Source organism: Pangasianodon hypophthalmus, chromosome 23, assembly GCF_027358585.1.
Source record: "Pangasianodon hypophthalmus isolate fPanHyp1 chromosome 23, fPanHyp1.pri, whole genome shotgun sequence".
NCBI classification, from domain to species: Eukaryota; Metazoa; Chordata; class Actinopteri; order Siluriformes; family Pangasiidae; genus Pangasianodon; species Pangasianodon hypophthalmus.
Genome location: NC_069732.1, coordinates 14,759,354 through 14,779,296, shown reverse-complemented (window position 1 = coordinate 14,779,296; position 19,943 = coordinate 14,759,354). Strand labels below are relative to the sequence as shown.

General features: G+C 39.4%; 1 protein-coding gene across 1 annotated transcript in view; it reads right to left on the bottom strand.

The window, feature by feature from the left end:
• LOC113535988 (exostosin-1c) overlaps positions 1-19,943 on the bottom strand; it is a 50,496-nt gene that overhangs the window by 3,555 nt on the left and 26,998 nt on the right. Inside the window, exon 3 of the mRNA XM_053228376.1 lies at positions 1,027-1,120. Coding sequence (XP_053084351.1) covers positions 1,027-1,120 — 94 coding nt within the window. The remainder of the gene's footprint in view (positions 1-1,026; positions 1,121-19,943) is intronic.

The window sequence follows — 19,943 nt, the reverse complement described above, 5'->3', positions numbered from 1 at the left end:
AGTTGCTGTACTTTCTCTCTCAGAAATTTGTAATCAAGTTTGCTTTTTTTCCCCTCACAGCACGCATTTTGTTCTGTTGTTAACTGTTTTAATGAACTCACAGGAGAGCATAACGTTAAGAACAGGCCGAGATCAAACAAGTCCCCTCTGGTGCAGCGAAGCCCAGCCTTTATCCTAAGAAAGCTTTAGACGATACTGTTGTTGGACAACAAAACATTTGCTCCAGGTAGTTAACTTCTGTCTGTGGAACCTACATCAAGGACCTTGCCTGTGTGTTCATACTCTAAGAAGGTGGATAAGAGGAATAAGACCGCTCTTGGCTGGTGGCGGCCAAATTCTCAGACATGCATGCACATTTTTTAGGTTTGGATCTGAGTGTTATTGCGTCAGAGATATTAAAGAGTCAGATGAGCTACAGTAAGTCTGGTGTGCGTGTGTGTGTGCACGCGTGTGTGTGTGTGTGCACGCGTGTGTGTGTGTGTTTGGGGGTGGAGTGGTGGGTCAGAGGATGTTCTAGAACTTTCCACTTACAAATCCACTGATAATTGCCAGTTCTTTAGTTCTTTATGTGGCTTTGGCTGGCACCAAAGAAAAGAGAAGCTCAAAGGGGAGTGAATGGAAAAGTGAGAGCAAAGGAGACAGTGAACTTGGATCAACAGAAAGAGAAAATGTGGGATTGTGAGGAGGAGTTACTGTGAGAGTAAGGCTGCCAAACTCACCGTTTTCATGGATTTGTCCATTCAGCACTGCTCAGCAGAGCTGAGGGCACCCTATGTGAGCTTCCGGCCCTTTCACACACCATGCCAGTAAGCCTAAAAATATATGCGCTGCAGTTTCCCACCCAATGCCTGATGTACTGTTTTACATGGAAACCCCTGAACCATTCTGAGTGTTTGTGTATTCTAGCCACAAGGTGGCTGTGTCATTTTTTTTTTGTACTGGCTAAAGTGCTGTGCAGCTGCTGAAACATCAAACATTGACACCAGGTCAGATCAGTTAAAATAAACCTGGCTAATGCGGTCATACCTGCAAAGACTCGAGAAAACGAAAGGATCCCAAGCGTCGCCCACGAGGAACCAGGCAGAAGGTGGAGTTGTGGAGCAGCTCCTGATAGTCAAACCTATGTAAGAGACAGACACATGGCAAGCATGAGCACACGCAGAAACATTCTCCACACTGCAGAAAGAGAGCTTTGTAGTTCATTAGAGCTGCACTGGCACTGCTCAAACCACAACCTCACTGAGAGGCGTTTTGATCTGGCCACCGTCCCTGCCTCAAGCTGTTGTCCCTGGCAACCTTTTAGCATTTGCAAGAGTACGCTTAAGGAACCGAATCCAGTTCCTTTGTGCAATTGCCACCGTCAAGTGATTAGTGGGAGAGAAATGGGGAGAAAAGTCACTGCTGACCCAGATTGAGCTAATAAGCGTGGATGACAAGGATTGAGCAACAGATCTGGTCTGATTAAATATGAAATTCTTCCCATATCTAGCAACTGTCAATAGAATATCTGTGTGAAGGTTATCTCAATTGGAGAAAAAAAAAAAAAAAAGCAAATGATGTGGACCACCAACATCCAAGCAATCAGGATAAGGAGGCTTTTTTACTTGCCTGTCAATCATGTTGCCTATAAATCAGAAAGCTCCTACTCCTACATTTCTAGCCTATGCATGTGTTTTGTGGGCCTGGCCTTGGAGGGAACACAGAAGGGATGGGCTATATTTGAATTTTGAGCTTCAAAACTGCTTCCTTCAGCAAATGTCGACTAAAATGGCTGACTTTACAACTGAACATTATAAAGAAACAACAGGACCCAAAAGGGCACCAACAAAAGAGGAATCAAGAAGATATCTTCATTCAAGTGATGGACTGCTTTCAGAAGTGAAACATAAGCAGAAAATCTGTTCTGTGCTACTGAAAGCTGAGATTAATATCGTCAGCAGGTTTCTATGAGAATTGTGAGTGCTTGACTACAATTGCAACAATTAGCCTATCAACGACAACTCCCAATTAGCTGCCTGGAGAACAGTGACCTTCTCACTGTCATATAGAAATGACACCTCTGTATGTGTTAGCATACACAAATCTGCTTTTCACTGATAGTTGGCTTGGACTGTAAGAACCCTTATTTTGCTTTCGCACCAGGTTGACCCTGTGTGGGCAATGGGCTTCGCTCTTGAAAGAACCCAGTGTTCCTCTGCAGGCCGGCAGGGTACGGCGACCATGGCTCGCCTCCAGCGCCACTCCAGCAGGAGTGCAAACACTCTGCCATAAAAGCACCTCTATCTCTGTTCAGTCGCATACATGTTTATTTACCACTGCAGCGGGAGAGCAAACAACCCCGCCATCCATCTTAGCCCCCCTTCTGGCTCACTGTCAAAGCCCGGCAAGTGTCCAAAGCCAAAGCACCAGGTTGACTCAACATGTGTCTGTATTTGAATGCATAATACAATTTATTTAGCCTCTACTAATGCTGATTATATTGATAGAAAACTGGAATTATGCACTAAATGTGTTTTAATGTCACAGAGTCACAGAGTTGTCAAGTGGACTGGACAAAATAAATCACTATTATAAAAAGAATAATAATAATTATTATTATTATAACAATATTGAAAGGGGGATCAATACAGTTTGCAAAATTATTAATAAATTGAAAATGTAAAAGGTGATTGCATAAGTATTCACTCCCTTGCTTCGAAAGCCCTACGTTAGTTCTTTTGGAAAGAGACATGCTTACAGCATCAAATTTCGATTTGACAGATATAACCTGATGTTCTTTTGATTTGCTTACCATTCTGGATGTTGAGCAGTTGTGGGGAATTGAGATTTAGCTACAAAGAGTTATTGTCAAAAATGAGAACTGCAGTAAGTGGTCCAGATAAAACATAACTGTATGTGGCTTCCAAGATCTTATTTTAGGGCATGTAAATGGAATTAAATGTAATAAGGTTCTGCAAAAAGACAACTGATATGCACCATGGTAAGTAAATGCTGAAGAAGAAGAAAAATGTGTCTCCCTTTTATAGAGTGCCTGAATTTTTGGGACTCATTTCAGGTCTTTTATGTGTGTTTTATTTATTTATTTTTTGTAAGATTGAGTTGTGCTGTAAATTTTGCTGAAACCGGGCAACCCAGGGTAATGATATTACCTCAAAGACTGTAGAACAATTTAAAATTGCTCAAAATGAGCCACTAAACTGTTGCTGGATGGCTTTGTTTTGGACCATCATCTGCCTATTACTCAAAAAAAAATTCACTAGATAGTAGCCTTTAGAATAAGTAAATCGTATTAACCTCTCAACTAAATTTTATTTGAGGCTATGATGTTATTAATGTTGTCCTGTCCCCCCAAAATCTATGGTCACAAGCCACTGCTGATCAGTAGCACGTTTTGTCAGTGGCTGCGTTTATTGCTCCCTAGTTGAATAATAGATAGCTCTTTTTTTTTTTAATCGTTCAATTAAATTACGTTCCACAATACCATTTTAATTTAGAACACATATTCTAACTACATTTGATAGGCCAGATTAGAGCCTTAACTGGGAGGATCCCACCTGTGGGCCGTATGTTGGACACCCCTGGTTTAACGTTTGATAAGTTCCTTTCATTCTTCTGGCTGGAATGAAGAGGTCTTATTATGTTTTTATTGTAATGTGGTGACTGTAAAGAACTGATGCTACCAGAATAGTGCCAGTAGATTAGTACTGCAGCACTGTGTCAGTGTGAAAATCTCATGTGGAAGTGCACACAGGTTTTTTGGGTTAGTAGCCTCACACTTGCCCTGTAATGGATAGTTGTTAAAGTTAATCTGTGCTGTACTGTGTTTAGAGTCTAAGGGGATAGAAAGGAGGATTCATCTGAGCTGTAGTTCAGTACCAGTTAAAAGAGTAAACCTGTTTTTACCACCACCACAACTATGTGGGTGTTAGAGATCTTTTCTTAGCTTTTATGCACTATGCGTTACTCTTGGCTTGTTCCATGAGTCTGAACTGAACGTGTATGTTTGAATGTAAATTAGCTCCGACCCACTTTTTCCCTCCCTCCCTCCCTCTCTCTCTCTCACTCTCTCTCACTCTTGCTGTGTTCTTTAACTGTGTATTTTAATGAAGCCATTTACACAGAAGTGATGGAACAAATAAATGATTTAATTGTCCCTTTTGTTTTCTACTAGCTATTAAACAGGCTTCTTGCACTTCCAATTACAGAGGTTGAGTGTTGAAGTGAACCAGCTTTTCTTTCCAGTGGGTAAATCCATGTGTCTATAGCACACTACTGCTGTTATGAGACACAAGGGGACATTGAGTCTGTCTCCAGTCTGTAATGTTGGGGCATGACCCACTGCTGCACTGCATACTGAACAGTTCAGCGGTGTGTTTATGATTTGTGTATGGGGCGTTTGTTTAAGTCAGTGTCTAAGTGGTTGCATATGTAAAACTCAGGAGTATGGCTTTACAATGAATCATTTTAATTCTGACCAATTTTACCTTTCTAAAGTAATCAACTGTGATTCTGATCTGCTTGGACAAAGTCAGATAAATGGCTAACAGTAGATATTACATTAAATAGTGCTATCAGTGACTTTTAAGTCTGAATGTTTTTGTAATATTTGGTGAAGTTCTCACATTCTGACAGCTGTCAATAAAATATTGCTCAGAGAAGAAACTCTGGTCTCTGGGGCTGCCCCAGGCTGTAAATGGGAGGAAAAAAAATTAATGATGTGGACCATCAACATCCAAGCAATCAAGACAAGGAAGGTCACATTACCTGTCAATTTCAAAAGCTCTCCCTGTTGCACTAGCATTCCTGGTGTGTGAATGACATTGGAGTAAACACTGATGGGAGGTGCAGTATCGCTTTACGAAAATCACAAGACCTTTATATCACAAGCTCCGTATTCATATGCTTTAACTGTCTAACTGTTGGTTCCATATTGTGGTAGCATACAGATGGATCCATAAATATTTGGACATTGACAGTTCTTGTTATTTCAGCTGGAGTTGAAATTACATAATGAATTAATATTATTTTAGTTGGGACAAACTAACAATCATAAATTAAAAGTAGCATTTTTAATATTTGGCTGCAAATCCTTTGCGGTCAATGACTGCCTGAAGCCTGGAATGCTTAGACATCTCTAGACAATGGATTTCTTCTGGTGATGCTCTTCCTGGCCTTTACTGCAGCTGTCTTCAGTTCCTGCCTGTTGTTGGTGTTTTGCCTTTGGTTTTGCCTTCATCAAGTGAAATACAGCTCAGTTGGAGTCAGGTCAGGTGATTGACATTGCAGAACATTCCACGTCTTTGCCTTAAAAAAAAAGTCTTGAGTTACTTTTGCAGTATGCTTCGGGTCATTGTCCATCTATACTATGAAGCACTATTGTCCAATCAGTTTTGAAGCATTTGGTTGAATCGGAGCAGATAATATAGCCCTATACACTTCAGAATTCATCCATCTTGTGTTAGCAGTCACATCATCAATAAATACAAGAGAACCAGTTCCACTCCCAGCCGTACACACCCATGCCATAAGATGAAGTGGCCGGCTTCAGATCCTGAGCAGTTCCTTCGCTTCTCCATACTTTTCATTCTGGTACAAGTTGTTTGTCTCCTCTGTCCATAGGATGTTGTTCCAGAACTGTACAGGCTTTTAAAAATTTTTTTAAACTCTAATCTGGTCTTCCTGTTTTTGAGGCTTACCAATGGTTTACATCTTTTGTCAAACCCTTTGTATTTACTCTGGTGAAGTCTTCTCTTGATTGTTGACTTTGACACACATGTACCTCCCTCCTCGAGGGTGTTCTTGATCCAGCCAGCTGTTCTGAAGGGGTTTTTCTTCACCAGGGAAAGAATTCTTCTGTCATCCATCACAATTATTTTCTGTGATCTTCAAGTATTTTGGTGTTTTTGAGCTCAACAGTGCCATCATTTTTTTTTTTTTTTTTTTTTAAGAGAATGTACCAAATACTTGATTTGGCCACATCTAATGTCTTTATCTCTCTGATGGGTTTGTTTTGATTTTTCAGCCTAATGATGGCTTGTTTCACTGGTAGTGACATCTCTTTGGACGCCATAGAGTTTCAAATGCACAAGCCACACTTGAAATCAACTCTAGATAGTTTATCTGCTTATTGTAAGTGAAATAATGAGGGAATAACACACACCTGGCCATGGAACAGCTAAGCAGCCAATTATTCAATTATTTTGGTCTTCTTAAAAAGGGGCGACCACATAAAAAGGTTTTGTAATTCTTAAGCCGTTTCAGCTCCAACATACTATAGTAGACAGTATAACAATAACTTTGTCAATGTTCAAATATTTATGGACCTGAATGTATATCTTTGTTTTTGCTCATTGAAAACCATATACAAATAACATTTGTATTATTAATTAACCATTTCATCTTATAAATACTGAATTAATATGACTAAGGACCAGTTGTATTTTGATTTAAAGATTTATACAAATCAAATAATATAGGCTTATGATATACAAAGTGACAGACACCAAAATAGATTGTGAAAAGTAGGACTATTTGAGCAGCATGAGAAGGCAACATTAGCCATACTGCCCTAGTCAGTATTACAGTGCCTTGCTTAAGTATTCACGTATAATAATTAATTCATTAATAAACAAACAACTTTGCATACTACATGCTCAGTATGGCGGTCATAATCAACAAGCAAGTAGTTTCATTCTTCAAGTCTGTGCATTTGCTCTCTATATTAATGCACACCACTAAGAAGTAGATGGCAATAATATGGTCTGTTTGTGTGTCCTGGCATACACAGACGTGTTTACTCCAGCGTAGCACAAAGATGCCTCGCAGTCTTCTTTCCAATTGCTTGCGTCTCCTTGGGGGAGAGCTTGTCAACATTTAAAAAGGAATATGCAGGAAATCCTTTTTGGATCTAAACGAGCAGTTTTCGTTGCCAGTAACAGATGAACTGCTCCAGTCTGTTCCCTCTCGACTTCCCCTCTCTTTCTCTCCTGTTCTGTCTGGCTTGACTTTTCTGTTTCCCAATAAAACCCTGCATTATTTAAGTCTAAATAAATTATAGCTTCTCTCTGTATCACTGAGAGGTCTGAAGAGTGTTCTCTGGAGGCAGCTGCTCGTCTCTCTTTGTAACATCACTACCCAGCATTTTCTGACTGCTCAGCTGTTGTCAGCGCCTGGAGAGCTGCCATGTCAAAGTGTGAGAGAACGAGAGCGTGTGTGTTGCAGCCAAGTGAAGGAGTACCTGTTCGGGAATGCAGGGGCGGAAGGAAGAGGATAAGAGAATGGGGTTAAATCCTAATCAGGCACAATGTGTGTAGGTGATGAAAGCTGGAACTGGAAAAACTGTTCCCAGTTATGACACTGCTGTACATATGATATTATGGCTGTTTAATAAAATTATATATTTGATATAGTGCAGTACTCTGTGTGTGAAAGAAATCTCATAGGGAGAATTTTCTCAGCAGTGTTTTGTAATGAATCTCCTGAATGCAGCAGCCTGCCAACCACTCTGCCTCTCTATGATTTCATTATCATTGATGCTCCTGCCAGACAGACTCCAGCAGCTATCTCGCACACGCAGCTGGGCCAGGCCCATCTCTAATGACGGACAGCCACCAGTTGTTCACTGATCCTTCTTTCATCCATATCGGAAGCGCAAAGGTCATCGGTCAATCTCTCTCACATTGGCTGATGCTTGTGAGGGATTTTTTTTTTTTTCTCTTTTTCTCTTCTCCCTCTCCTTTCCCCAAATCTGCTCAGGAACACAACAGCCTAAGACTCTGGAGTTAAAAATATTCTGTGCTTAAAGCTACTCTTCAAAAGCCCCTGCTCCCGCCTGTAAATACGAGTGTGTGAAAGCAGTCACCCAATAAAATACTGAACATGCTTAACATCTATAACCTCCTCAATCATGTAATAATATTTAAGGGTACATTTCGTATTCGTCTGTATATTATTTCGTATTATTTCATATTCTTCCATATTGACATGATTATCATTTCAATGAATAGTCTTTTTTTCTTATTTGCTACAAAAACAGGCCTAAAATAAAGATTAATGCAGCACAAGTTTAAAGCTTTAAACCTTAAAAAATATGCTCACTTCCAAGCTGGCAAGGGCACGGGTTTAACAAAGCATGTCCTCTGGGCGCCCTCATAAGAGTCTTTATGCTATTAAAATTGATCTGGAAGGAATGCATGAGTTGGGGAGAGGTCATGATGGTAAAACAAGATTTATTTCGCCATTGAAGGCGTCCCTGAAAACATGCGCTAAGCAGATATTATATATGAATGGCATCTTAAGGCATGAATCACATGAGTCAGCTGGGAGCTTTGCAGTTTTTTGAACTTGAAGTTTTTGAGGTTTTTGCTTGCCAGTGTTCATATGCTTCATTAAGCTGCGCTGTAAGACTCCTGTGGAGACTCACTGCTGTGGAAAATTTGTGTATAAACTTCCAAGTGAGTATCTGGAGTGGCTGATAGCATGGAATTATAGTGGCAAAATATTTAGTTCAGTACAATTAATAAAGTATGACTCTAAAAAGGATAATGAAGATGAAAGAACAAATTATTATTATTGTTATTATTGTTGTTATTATTATTATTATTATTATTATTATTATTACCATTCATATTGCTCAATAAGCTACTGCACATATTCACCACCTATAGCCTTATTTATTTCTGTGTATATATGTTGTATATATCTAAAACATATTTAACCTGCACTTTGTTAACTTTGAACAATGCTACTATTTGTACTTCTGTAAGCTGCTAAACTGCATTTCGTTGCTGAGTACGTGTACTGTGCAATGACAGTAAAATTGTATCTATCTGTCTAATAATAATATTTAAATATGCAAGGTATAATGAGTGAATCTTGTGGAAGTTAGCTGCACCAATAATACTAGTGTAAAAGGAGTTTTTTTGGCAGGCAAGTGGAGACGTTTTTGTCCTCACTGGCTGGATGTTGGTCATTTTCCTCCAATTTACAGCACAGGCAGCCAAAGAGACTGGATTTTCTGTACAGATCTTTTATTGATATTTCATGGCAGAATGTGAGGAGATCTTGCCAAATATTGCAAAAACGTGTGCTAACTTAAAAATCACTGACCGCAATGAGAGAGGACATATTGGCTATAATTTGGCCTGGAAGTGCTGATCTTTTTTTTTTTTTTTTTTTTTTTGATAATTTCTTCACAACTGCTTGGAGATTCGTCAGTGTTTTTGTACTGAATACATCTCATTAACTGTTTTTCACCCAACATGTTACTTATGCCCTAGTTCCAAGCCCTTGTTATATAAAGTATGGGGTGTGTCTATGTTTACAGAAATATTACACTAATATTTATGCTCTTAAAGGCCTAAATGGAAGACTAGGCTCAGTGTCTCCAAAGCCTCTTTATTGTTTATGAAGCGAAGCTCAACACTGAGTTCAGGTCACTGCTCTCAGCCTGTGCTGAGTGAAACAGAGGATGAAGTAACAGGTCAGTTTCATTCTGTGCAATATACAACAACTCAGATGCACCCTGAACTGAGAGGATAAAAGTGAGAGGTACAGAAAAAGAGAGGGATATGAGAATGACAGAAGATGTGAGAAAGCAAGGCAGCACAAGCACAAGAGGCACGATAGTGAAAAAATTCATATTGTAACTGTAAATAGATTTCATCTGTGACACAAATGTGATCTCTCGCTCTCCCTATCTCTTTCTTGCTGTACTTCTTCTCTTCTTCATCTTCACTCCCACAAATGCAGTCAGAATGTTGCTGCTGTGCTGAGTGTGTGTGTTGTGTGTACACACAAATGTTTTAATCTGACTGATTGTCTAAGTTTCTTTCTCTGTTTTTTCCCTTTTTCAAAATCCCCCCAGAGTAGTGACTGTTGCACAATAAGCTTCTCCAGTTTTCATCTACCTGTCCATCCGTCCCTGTCTTAAACACCTGCGCGCACGCACGCACACACACACTGTCTCCTTCAGAGCCTGTGTGGTTTATGAGTCACTTGATGGTGCTGTGTCACCCTGAGCAGTCGCATTTGTTTTCTGTACAAGAACAAACCTTTATTACACATATCACTGCATGCATTTATACCGTCAGCCTATATATATATATATATATATATATATATATATATATATATGTGTGTGTGTGTGTGTGTGTGTGTGTGTGTGTGTGTGTGTGTGTGTGTGTGGTTTTCAGCATTTCAGCTCAGTGCAGTAAACCACACAGCTAAATTCAGCTCTATTTGTCCTGGCTTCTAAACTGATGCCTCCCACTATGTACTCATATACTGCCTGCTTGCTCCCTGTCATTAAACATACACACGTACTAGTGTGTGTGTGTGTGTGTGTGTGTGTGTCCTAAATCCTTCCATTGAAATGTGTGTATTTTCTAGTTCTACCTCATCTATTTTATTCTCTTTCTTTCGCTGTTAATTACAGAAGGATGGGGATAAACGGCCTGAGCTCTCTAATCTGGACTGATCCTTTTACACAGTTACTTATTCCTGTACCACACACACTCCTGTATGAAGAAAATACAGACCCACACACACAGTGTACGTCATGAAAGCACACAATCCGAAGGCTGCTTGCTTACCTTACTGAACAGATTTTCCAAACGTATCAAGTGTACCCTATATAAAGCTTTGTATATGACTATATTAAAGGCTTCATATGATGTAATTAGAGAGTGAGTTTACACTATAGATGCACTGTGTACTGTGTCATAGCGCTTGTCAAGAATACACCAGCCTACATCATTATGTGGTAAATTTAGCAACAGATCACAGCAGACAAAAAGCACTATGGGAGGGGTGTGTGTGTGTGTGTGTGTGAGTTATTGAGTTTATGTGGCAACGCTACTGTTGTGATGGAGTCACAACACTTCGGAATCCAAATGCATACGCTGCCTTTCAAATCGCACAGCCTTTAACTTGGGAGCGCTAACAGTGTGAAAAGGCTGCCTACCTAGACAGCCACCCCTGATCACAATACGGGAACAGTGATGCGACATGGAAGTGTCCATGAGACCAATGTTGAATATCACATTTTATACCACAGTGCAGTCTTGATTGTGATTGGTCAGAAGATATTGATTAATTTTATATAACAGTAGTACCAGCTGCAAGGCAAGTCACACGGTTATATTATATTCTGGCTAATTAAAATGGATTAAACGTGTGTAAAATGGGAATAATTGTTGATACGGTGAAGCCGTCTATGAGGAGACATTTATTTAATTCAATTTTATTTGTATCATGTTTTTAACAATGAACATTTTCACAAAGCAGCTTTACAGAAACCCGGATTTAAATTTTGAAATTTGAAATTTATTAATTTATCCAAAGGAATTTCTTCCTGAGACGATATGAGGAAGAAACCTTGAGAGGAACCAGACTCAAAAGGGAGCCCATCCTCATCTAGGTGACACCGGATAGTGAGATTATAAATAATTTCTCTTCTGTAACTGTATACTATACAGTCAAAACGTGCTAATTGTCTTAACAGTAACTTGAGTATGAGCATCGTTATAGTTTTAACCTTAAGTCTGTCGTATCGAACTGAAGCTGTTAACTGCTCAGTGATGGAGAATGGAGTGCAGTTTGTTCTTAGCAATTTTATCCTATCCGTGTGAGGCCGTCCTTAGTGGTTTTCAGGTGACGAAGCATGAAGCGAGTGGTTTTCAGGTGACGAAGCATGAAAGCTTAAAGTCCATTTAAGTTTTCTGACACAAGAAAGAATCTGTACTTTTGAGTTTCTCAGTTAACCTGACAAGATTCCTTGTTCCACAGAAAATCCACAATGTTAATTCTAAATATAAAAAGAAAAGGGAGACGTGTTGTTCTTTAATAAATAATAAAAAAAAATCTTAGCATTGGAAAATTGTTGTGGTATAAGGTATGCGTCGTGGTATTACACTACCCTGTCACTGATTTTTCTATAACAGCACATACCTAGCCATGGTATGTAACAAAATCTAATACTAAAGGCTCTATTTTTTGTGTAGTTGCAAGTGTAATATAGTATTATAACAACAGTATATTGTTTTTTTTTTGAGTTTAAGATATTATCCATGTTTTGAGTCAGTTGCCATTTTTTAAAAATTAATTAAATGAATGCACTTGTGTTGATGTGGATGAAACGAAGCCAAAGTAGGTGTGACACACACTTTCATACTCGCTTTGATCCAAAACGTTATAGCCTCAAAAGACCTTGTTAATGATGACACAAACCCAAGTGAACCTGGTTTCTTACAACCTGTGTTTTGGATGTACACAACTGACATTATTCCACTTCAATACAAATAGCTTTCTATGAACTAAATACAACTGACGTAAAGGATTTTATCTGTAACCACTTAACCGTAACAGACACACCTGTTGGCTGTGGCTAGTAAACGTGAATCAGAAAGGTGACACGTCATTATATATGGAACATCATAAAATAGACAGAATCAATGGACAGCAGTCATGGCTACATGGTAACTAGCTATGTACTTTCAGAAGGTTTTGCTTTGTCTCCAGTTGTCAAATTCAGTATGGAAACAGTGACATCCTGATAATGTAGTCCATTATACAAACACTTCTTAGGCACATGGAAATGGAAATATTGTAAAGCAAAGATGCCTTCAAAAATAATGTTTTTTTGTACAAAAAAAAATTACTGTAAAGAGCAGCAAACAGTGATAAACTAAACAAAGATAATAATAAAAAAGATAAAAGATAATAAAATAAATTTAGCATAACAGCCCTTTTTCTGTAATATGATTTTTTTTTTGTTTGAAAATTTATGTATGGAAATCTGAATTATTTTATTTTATTTTATTTTTTTACTGGTGCAATAATGCAGAAATCACAAAATCTAAAACAAATTTTGTATTAAAAAAATTGGGGTGACTAAGACTTTTGCACAGCACTGTAACCTTTTAAAAAAATTATTTATTTATTTATCTATTATTTATTAGGAACAAGCTCGCCAACTCAGCTATTCTATTGCAATAACAGTTGATCGGTTTAGGCTACAATCTCCTTACTTGGCTATAAAAAACACTTGATGTTAGTTCAATTTTAAGTTGTCGTTTTGTGTAACATTACTCATTAATAACATACTACAAGCATGATAAAGTGTATTATTAATTATTGTATTGATGGCATAGTACCATGTAACAATTCAGAAGTCAGCAGGTAATTTAGGCTTGTTGTCTACTGGAGTGAGAGCAGTTTGTGGAAGAAAGGAAGGACAGCTCAACAAAGGTTAGAAAGTAGCAGTTGATGGAGTACACATTCTGCATTGTGTATACTTTCTGCAATGTGCACATCACTAATATTTTGATCCTGGTTACAACCCTAGACAGGAGTAATCTAACAAACCTATTCGATACTGGACTGACCAAATTTATTGCCGTCACAAAGATTGCGGAATCGATTGCGGAAGAGTCAACACCTACAAAAACGCATTTCTTGTAAGTGACGTCATCCAGCAAGCTATTTCTACCACTAAAATATTGATGTGTAATCTGGATGTGATTAGGAAAATGTCACTACACTTCACTGCCAGTGCACACAGATCTTAAAGGGAACGAGAGGAGCTGAATTGATTGGATATCTCAGCAGCATACCTAACACACCTCGTGATCCTTTTTTCATTTAAACCCAGCCCCTTTTTCCAATTACGCAGCTTTTCACCAGGTTACCACTTTACCAAGTGAGTGATTTTCAGGTAACGAAAGCTCCAAGCTTGAAAGCTTAAAGTCCATTGAAGTTTTCTGACACAGAAAAGGCTTTATATATCAAGTGTATATCTGTCCCACCAACACGCACCAACTCTGCAATGTTATGCCTTATTTTTGTGCTTGCGTTATGATGACTGAAATAGGACCTGTAGTGTTTTATAAGCATGTGACAAGTGAAGAAATCCATAGTGACATCTAGACCACTTCTTGACGGTATTAATGCTCAAAAATGCGCTGCACTGTGTGCGAGAGCTCAGACAGGAATTTATGAGTGTGAAAACCTGAAATATGAAACGGCAGAGAACTGACTTTAACTTCAATGCAGTATTAGTCCACATATATTCTGATGCAGTACTGAAGGCTGGCTTCTAAACGTAGCTGGTGGTGCCTGTGTCTAGGTAAAGGGAAATACATCACTACTGGGCACATCTGAAGGTAAAATAGAAAGACTAATGAAGGATAGGAGGAGAGCTGTGAGAAAGGAGAGATGCTTTGTTGGTGAAAGAAATGCTGATGAATTATTTATACAAAATTTACACATCACTGAGAGTTTCTTCTCTCGACTCTCGAGTCTTCTTCTTACACAAATAAATTGAGGTCATGTGCCCAGATCTGCACTCTAAGGAGGTGTGCGAGTGTGTGATGAGAAGTCATGCGTGAGCTTGTTTATGCCAAAATGGTATTGTACTATATATATATATATATATATATATATATATATATATAATGTGTGTGTGTGTGTGTGTGTGTGTCCCGTGTCAGTGTTCATGTTTATGTATTCAATTCCACAGGCTTGTCTACGTGTTTGTCCTCTGGTCCCATCTCCATCAGAAGGACCAGTATTAACAAACCATTCCCTATCTCACGCCCCTGGGCTTCAGACCATCTAAGGAGTGCTGTGCATTTAATTAAAAAGTACTCCAAAATGTAGCTGAGCAAAACAAATATCTCACCCAGCCATTACAGGAACCCGTGCCATGCTCGGCTCTCCCGAAATACCTCACATAATTGAGCTTTTGTTTGCTTAGACACTTTCAAACAAATTCATTAATGCAGCTTAGTCATGGACAAATAGAAACAATGAAGTGTTTTGTATGGGAACAGCTGTGATAATAGAGGCAGGTCTACACCCCATGCACAAGCACTCCTGTGTCCAGTTTCTGGCCTTTTCTTGCTCTTTTTGTCCTTTGTTTTTTCTTTTTTCTGGCATTGCTGCTTTTTGGACGTTGATTTACTCAGTTCTCAGAGTCAGCACATTGTGCTTTGGCTCATTGGGACCATTAAACCATTAAAAACACAAAGATGGTTGAGGTGAACTGAGATAACATGATGGAGCGGAGAGATATAGCTCAATCTTGCTCATTGTGAGAGATCTGCTTCATTTAGACCAGGGTTTGCCAACAGGGGGTTTATGATGGAAAGTCAATGGTATATGTATATCTAAAATTGAAAAATAAATAAATAAAAATAAAAAAAAAACAATGATGACTATCTTTCACAAAGTAATTTTTCTCTTAATGTAAGCCTGCTTACAATCTCAACGGGTACTTAAGGCAACATATTTTAATTTGAAGCAGTTCAGCTGACCAAAAGGTTGCGATTTAGACACAGCGGAATAAACACAACCAATTCAAGTCTTCATACACTTTACTAATCTCGGCTTCAGGTACTCAGGTCACACACTTCCGAACCTTGACGTCAGTGTTTATGCACCTCTGTACACCAATTTCCAATGAAAAATAAACATTTGAATGCTGTGACAGCAATGAGATTTTTGGAACAAGATATTCAAGTATTCACGGCAATGCATGGTATGCCGACCTTAGAGTAATTTAAGAGTTTCGTTTGATGTGGTTAGTGGCAAGTAAACAAGATATTCTTGCATGTTTGCTGATCACCTTCTGGAAACGTCTGTGGTTGATTGGTTGCAATGCCAATGTCTTGTTCACCTAAAAGTTTGGTTCTTGGCTACATTACCTGATGAAAAACACTAGACTCATTAGAGATAGCAAGAGTTCTGCAACAAAATCTTACCTGGATTTAAGTCTGCATTTACTTTATCTATTCGAGCTGAAAATTTAAAGACAATAGTGTTTGTATGAGGCATGCACATTTTTATATCTTAAATGGAGGTGACACTTTAGTTCAGGCCAGTTAACATTAGAGCGTTTGGTAGTGAGTGTTTACTACTCAGCATGGCCAAGAACAGTCTACAGAATCTGAGGCTGAGATTAGGACTCCATGAACCTCATAGAGAACCTCACAGAACATTGTAATGCTCTAGCATACAAAGACATCCTATACAATTGTGTGCTTCCAGCTAGGTGGCAGTAGTTTGGTCAAGGCCCACGCATGGACGTGATGGCCAGTTGTCCACTTACGAAATGTCCAGATCAGCCTGTCTGTGTGTAGACTGTATCAGAGAGTAATTTCAGCAAATACAGTGCTATTACACACGGACCAAAGATGTTCACAAAGACGTCTAAAGAATATTTTTAACCAGGATTATTCCAAACTTGACGTTTTTCCTTCATCTTGTTTTAGCCATACAGAACACTGAGCAAATCTAAGTGGTGGCATCCCTAACTGAAAAACAGTGGGAAGTGAAGAATGAGAGAAAGTCAAGGAACAGCAGGTAAAAAATAAGAAGCTACCAGGGTGTAAATATGTAATTCCTCCATTACTGCTGTGAGAGAGAAAGAGCGAGAGATTAAGTGGCCCGTCTTCAGCAAACACGTGAAAGAATCGATCACCAGCAAATGGATGACAGGTAATTCCTATTACTGCCTCTGCTTTATGTTGCTGACATCGCCTCTGCACTTTAATCAGTCTCAGCCTGACACACCTACTCTGTGTGTGTGTGTTTGGAGGTACGTCTCTGTGTTATGGAATAAGTACTTTAAAGCCACTTTCAAAACGTATTAGTTTGTGACTCTACTCTGTCTCTTTCAGGGGGCATGCCCTCGATATATTCATGTCATTTGCATAGGAATGCAGTTTAATTCTTTTCTGTCAGAGAATTATTAAGCTCTTGGCTAGGCACGGTAGTATTAGCACTCCAGCAGGGGCTATTTCAGAGCTATTTCAGTTCTGTCTCACGGGACAGCGTGGTTGCATTGTTTACATGTCACCTCTGTGGTCGTGTGGGATTTACCTTTGTGTTACGGAAATGTACCTCAAAAGCGCTAACTATAATCCACTGTATTATCTGGACTGATTTATGTCTGTTCATAGTTCATATATTGTAAAAGGAAGGTCAGTGCTACAGAAGATCATTTTAGTAGGTTTAGCTACGGCATAGGTATGTGATTACCACGGTCGAGGATGTGCCATTTATTGATGTGTGTGTGTGTCTATGCCGTCTGAGCATGCAGAATGGCACTGTCGAGATCAAGTGAGTGGCACCAGTGTAAACACATGCTGAACAGATAAATAACTCCAACAGAGGTCATATCAAGGGGAAGTCTTTGTGTGGGTAGACACTGGTATGTCTATGTAATGAGAATGATCCTAGCATTGTAGCCTGATTGCACATCAGCTTTCCACCTTGACCATCTATCACACATATTGGTCCCATTCTCTTCCTCTTACACACACATTCCTTTGTAAGAATGTGAAGAATGGTATTATATTCATGGGGCAGAGACAGGCTTCTGATGGAGAGCAGCAGCAGGCCATTGTATTGCTGGTCGCTCTAAGCTCCAGGCTCAGCATGGCTCCACTGACCACTGCCTACCGGAGAGAGAGGGAGCGGGAGAGAGAGGGAGATGGATAGAGATGGATAGAGAAAAAGGTGGAATGGCACTCTGAAATCCATGATATTGACACAGCACTAGGAGCCAAAAAGCCTTTTTCTGTGTCCCTCATTCTATTTCCCATCGGTGCTGGTTCTCCACTGAAAAAAAAGCTGGTTCTTGGCTAGAAAAATCAATTTGATCTAGAACCAAGAACTGGTGACTTCAGGGGCTTCGGGACACCATTTTATTGCCTTGATAACAGCTTGAGCACCCCAAATTATTATCATGACCAGCATTATCACCATCATCTTCTTCTTCTTAATATGAAATTAAAGGAGCGGTCCAGTAGTTTCAAACCTGATCTCTATCTACCACATCTGTACCATATGGGCGTTTAACAAGGACAATGTTTCCCAGAGAAAAGAATGGAAAACCAGTCTAATGAAAATTTTCCCTTTGATTTGTCCATTGTAATCACAAACATACAGTACTACAGATGTGGTGGTAAAGGTTGGAAAAAATACAAGAATTTTCCTTGAACCATTTTACTGATTATTGTTTATTAGCACTAGAAGCAGATACACTGCTAATTCTAGTGCTAATAAAACATCCTTTCAGCACCTTCACAGTCAGAATAAATTACTAAAAGAAATAAAGGTGTTGTTAAATTGATATATTCCTCCACATCTGTCATTATTTTTAACCTGTTTTGTCAGAAACTTCACACCTTAAGATGTAATGATGTGGCTCTTAAACTGGTAGCTAAAACAGTTCACTGATTCCATCAATGAGCACTGGCTAAAAGGGGCAGTTGTCTCAGACTCTATTTCTATCAGCGCTGGCATTACAGACAGCAGCGTTACACTGAACCACACACACACAAACTAAATCATGGTGTCACAGATTGTTCTTACTATTAATATTACTTTTACTGTAGTTGTATTTATATCTCTATCTGTATTGCTGTAATTGTGTTTTTCTTTTTTGTCTTTTTGTTTTACATTTTCTTAGTTTCTGTTTTCTTAGAGTTGGTTTCTAAAGGGTTTCTTTAGAGTTTTTTTTTGGATAGTTAACAATTCTAGCTTTCTAAAAAAGGTCTACTTGGAACTTTTTCTGAAAGGGTTCTACATTGTAGAGATCTATATAGGACCTTAAAGGGTTCCCGCAGATGGACAAACCAAAGAAGCTGTAGGGAACCTTTCTCAAAGAGAGTCACTTATATGTGATAAGAAGGCAAACACAGGTCTAACGACTGCTATGTGAATGCACAAGTGACTATACATGCGTGATGGACTTCTTACATGTGGAGTGTGTGTGTGTGTGTGTGTGTGCCCCTTGAAACTCCTCCTGCTGAAATACACAGCGTAAATTCTACAGCACTGCCTTGAGCAATGGAGCGAGTCTGCCACTTGTTCTCACACACAGCCCATATTTAGCTCTGCAAATGTAGTAATGCACGTGTATGTGTTTGTGTGTGTGTGTGTGTGTGTGTGTGTGCACCTGTGTGAATGGTTTAGGTGAGAACACTGACATCTATCATATATGTAAATGTGTAGAGATACTGTATTGCTGCATATGGTGGAAAACTTTAATGGGAACATGTGGCAGGGACACATGAATATGTATGTTAGTGCGTGCGTGCAAGTGCGCTGCGAGCTGGGTTGCACTTTTTCAGGCCGACAGGGTGATGTGAAGCCGCATTTATGAGTGGATTTCAACCCTCCAGGGAGCTCCATATATAATGACTAAGCCATGCAGAGTGGAGTTTTATTAATGGCAACTTGTGTGTGTGTGTGTGTGTGTGTGTGTGTGTGTGTGTGTGTTCGCCTTTTTGCAGGTAGAGGCAGAACGGAGAGAATTAATATTATCGCCATGGTTACAGAACTCACCCACCCAACCACGGCCACATCTGTCTCCCTCTCTGATACATGATTCTCTCACACACACTTTCAAAAGTTGTCAGACTGCATGTTGCCACTGCGTAGTGTGTCTTTTGCACATATTTTTTGCCCTAAAATAGGAAGAAGAAAAAGGAATTTTTTTGTGCCGTTTCTGTCTTTGCGTCACCCCCAACCCCTCCCCGACCCACCACCGCCTAACACACACACACCAACACACACTTATCTGAAGGCAGTGGTTGTTGTTGAGGCCACAATTAGCAGTTAATTAGGATCAGTGCTCAGTGTGAGCAACTCTCCTGGTGCGCATATGACATATTTCCAGAAGACAACATCTCTCTCGCTCTCTTCCCCTCTATTCTCTGTCTCTCTTTCTCCCTCTCTCTCCCTCCTCCTCTTTGGTACACAAACACACACATTAACAGCTCGAGTCCTTCACCACAGCACTTAAAATGCCGTCTGCTTATCGCTATGCTTGCTGCTGGCAAAGAGTAGGCATCAGTGCTGCTGTAAACCAGTCTCCTGCTACCAGCACATTGTACCCTTGCCTTCTTGTTTCAGAGGCACAAAAACAGCACAAC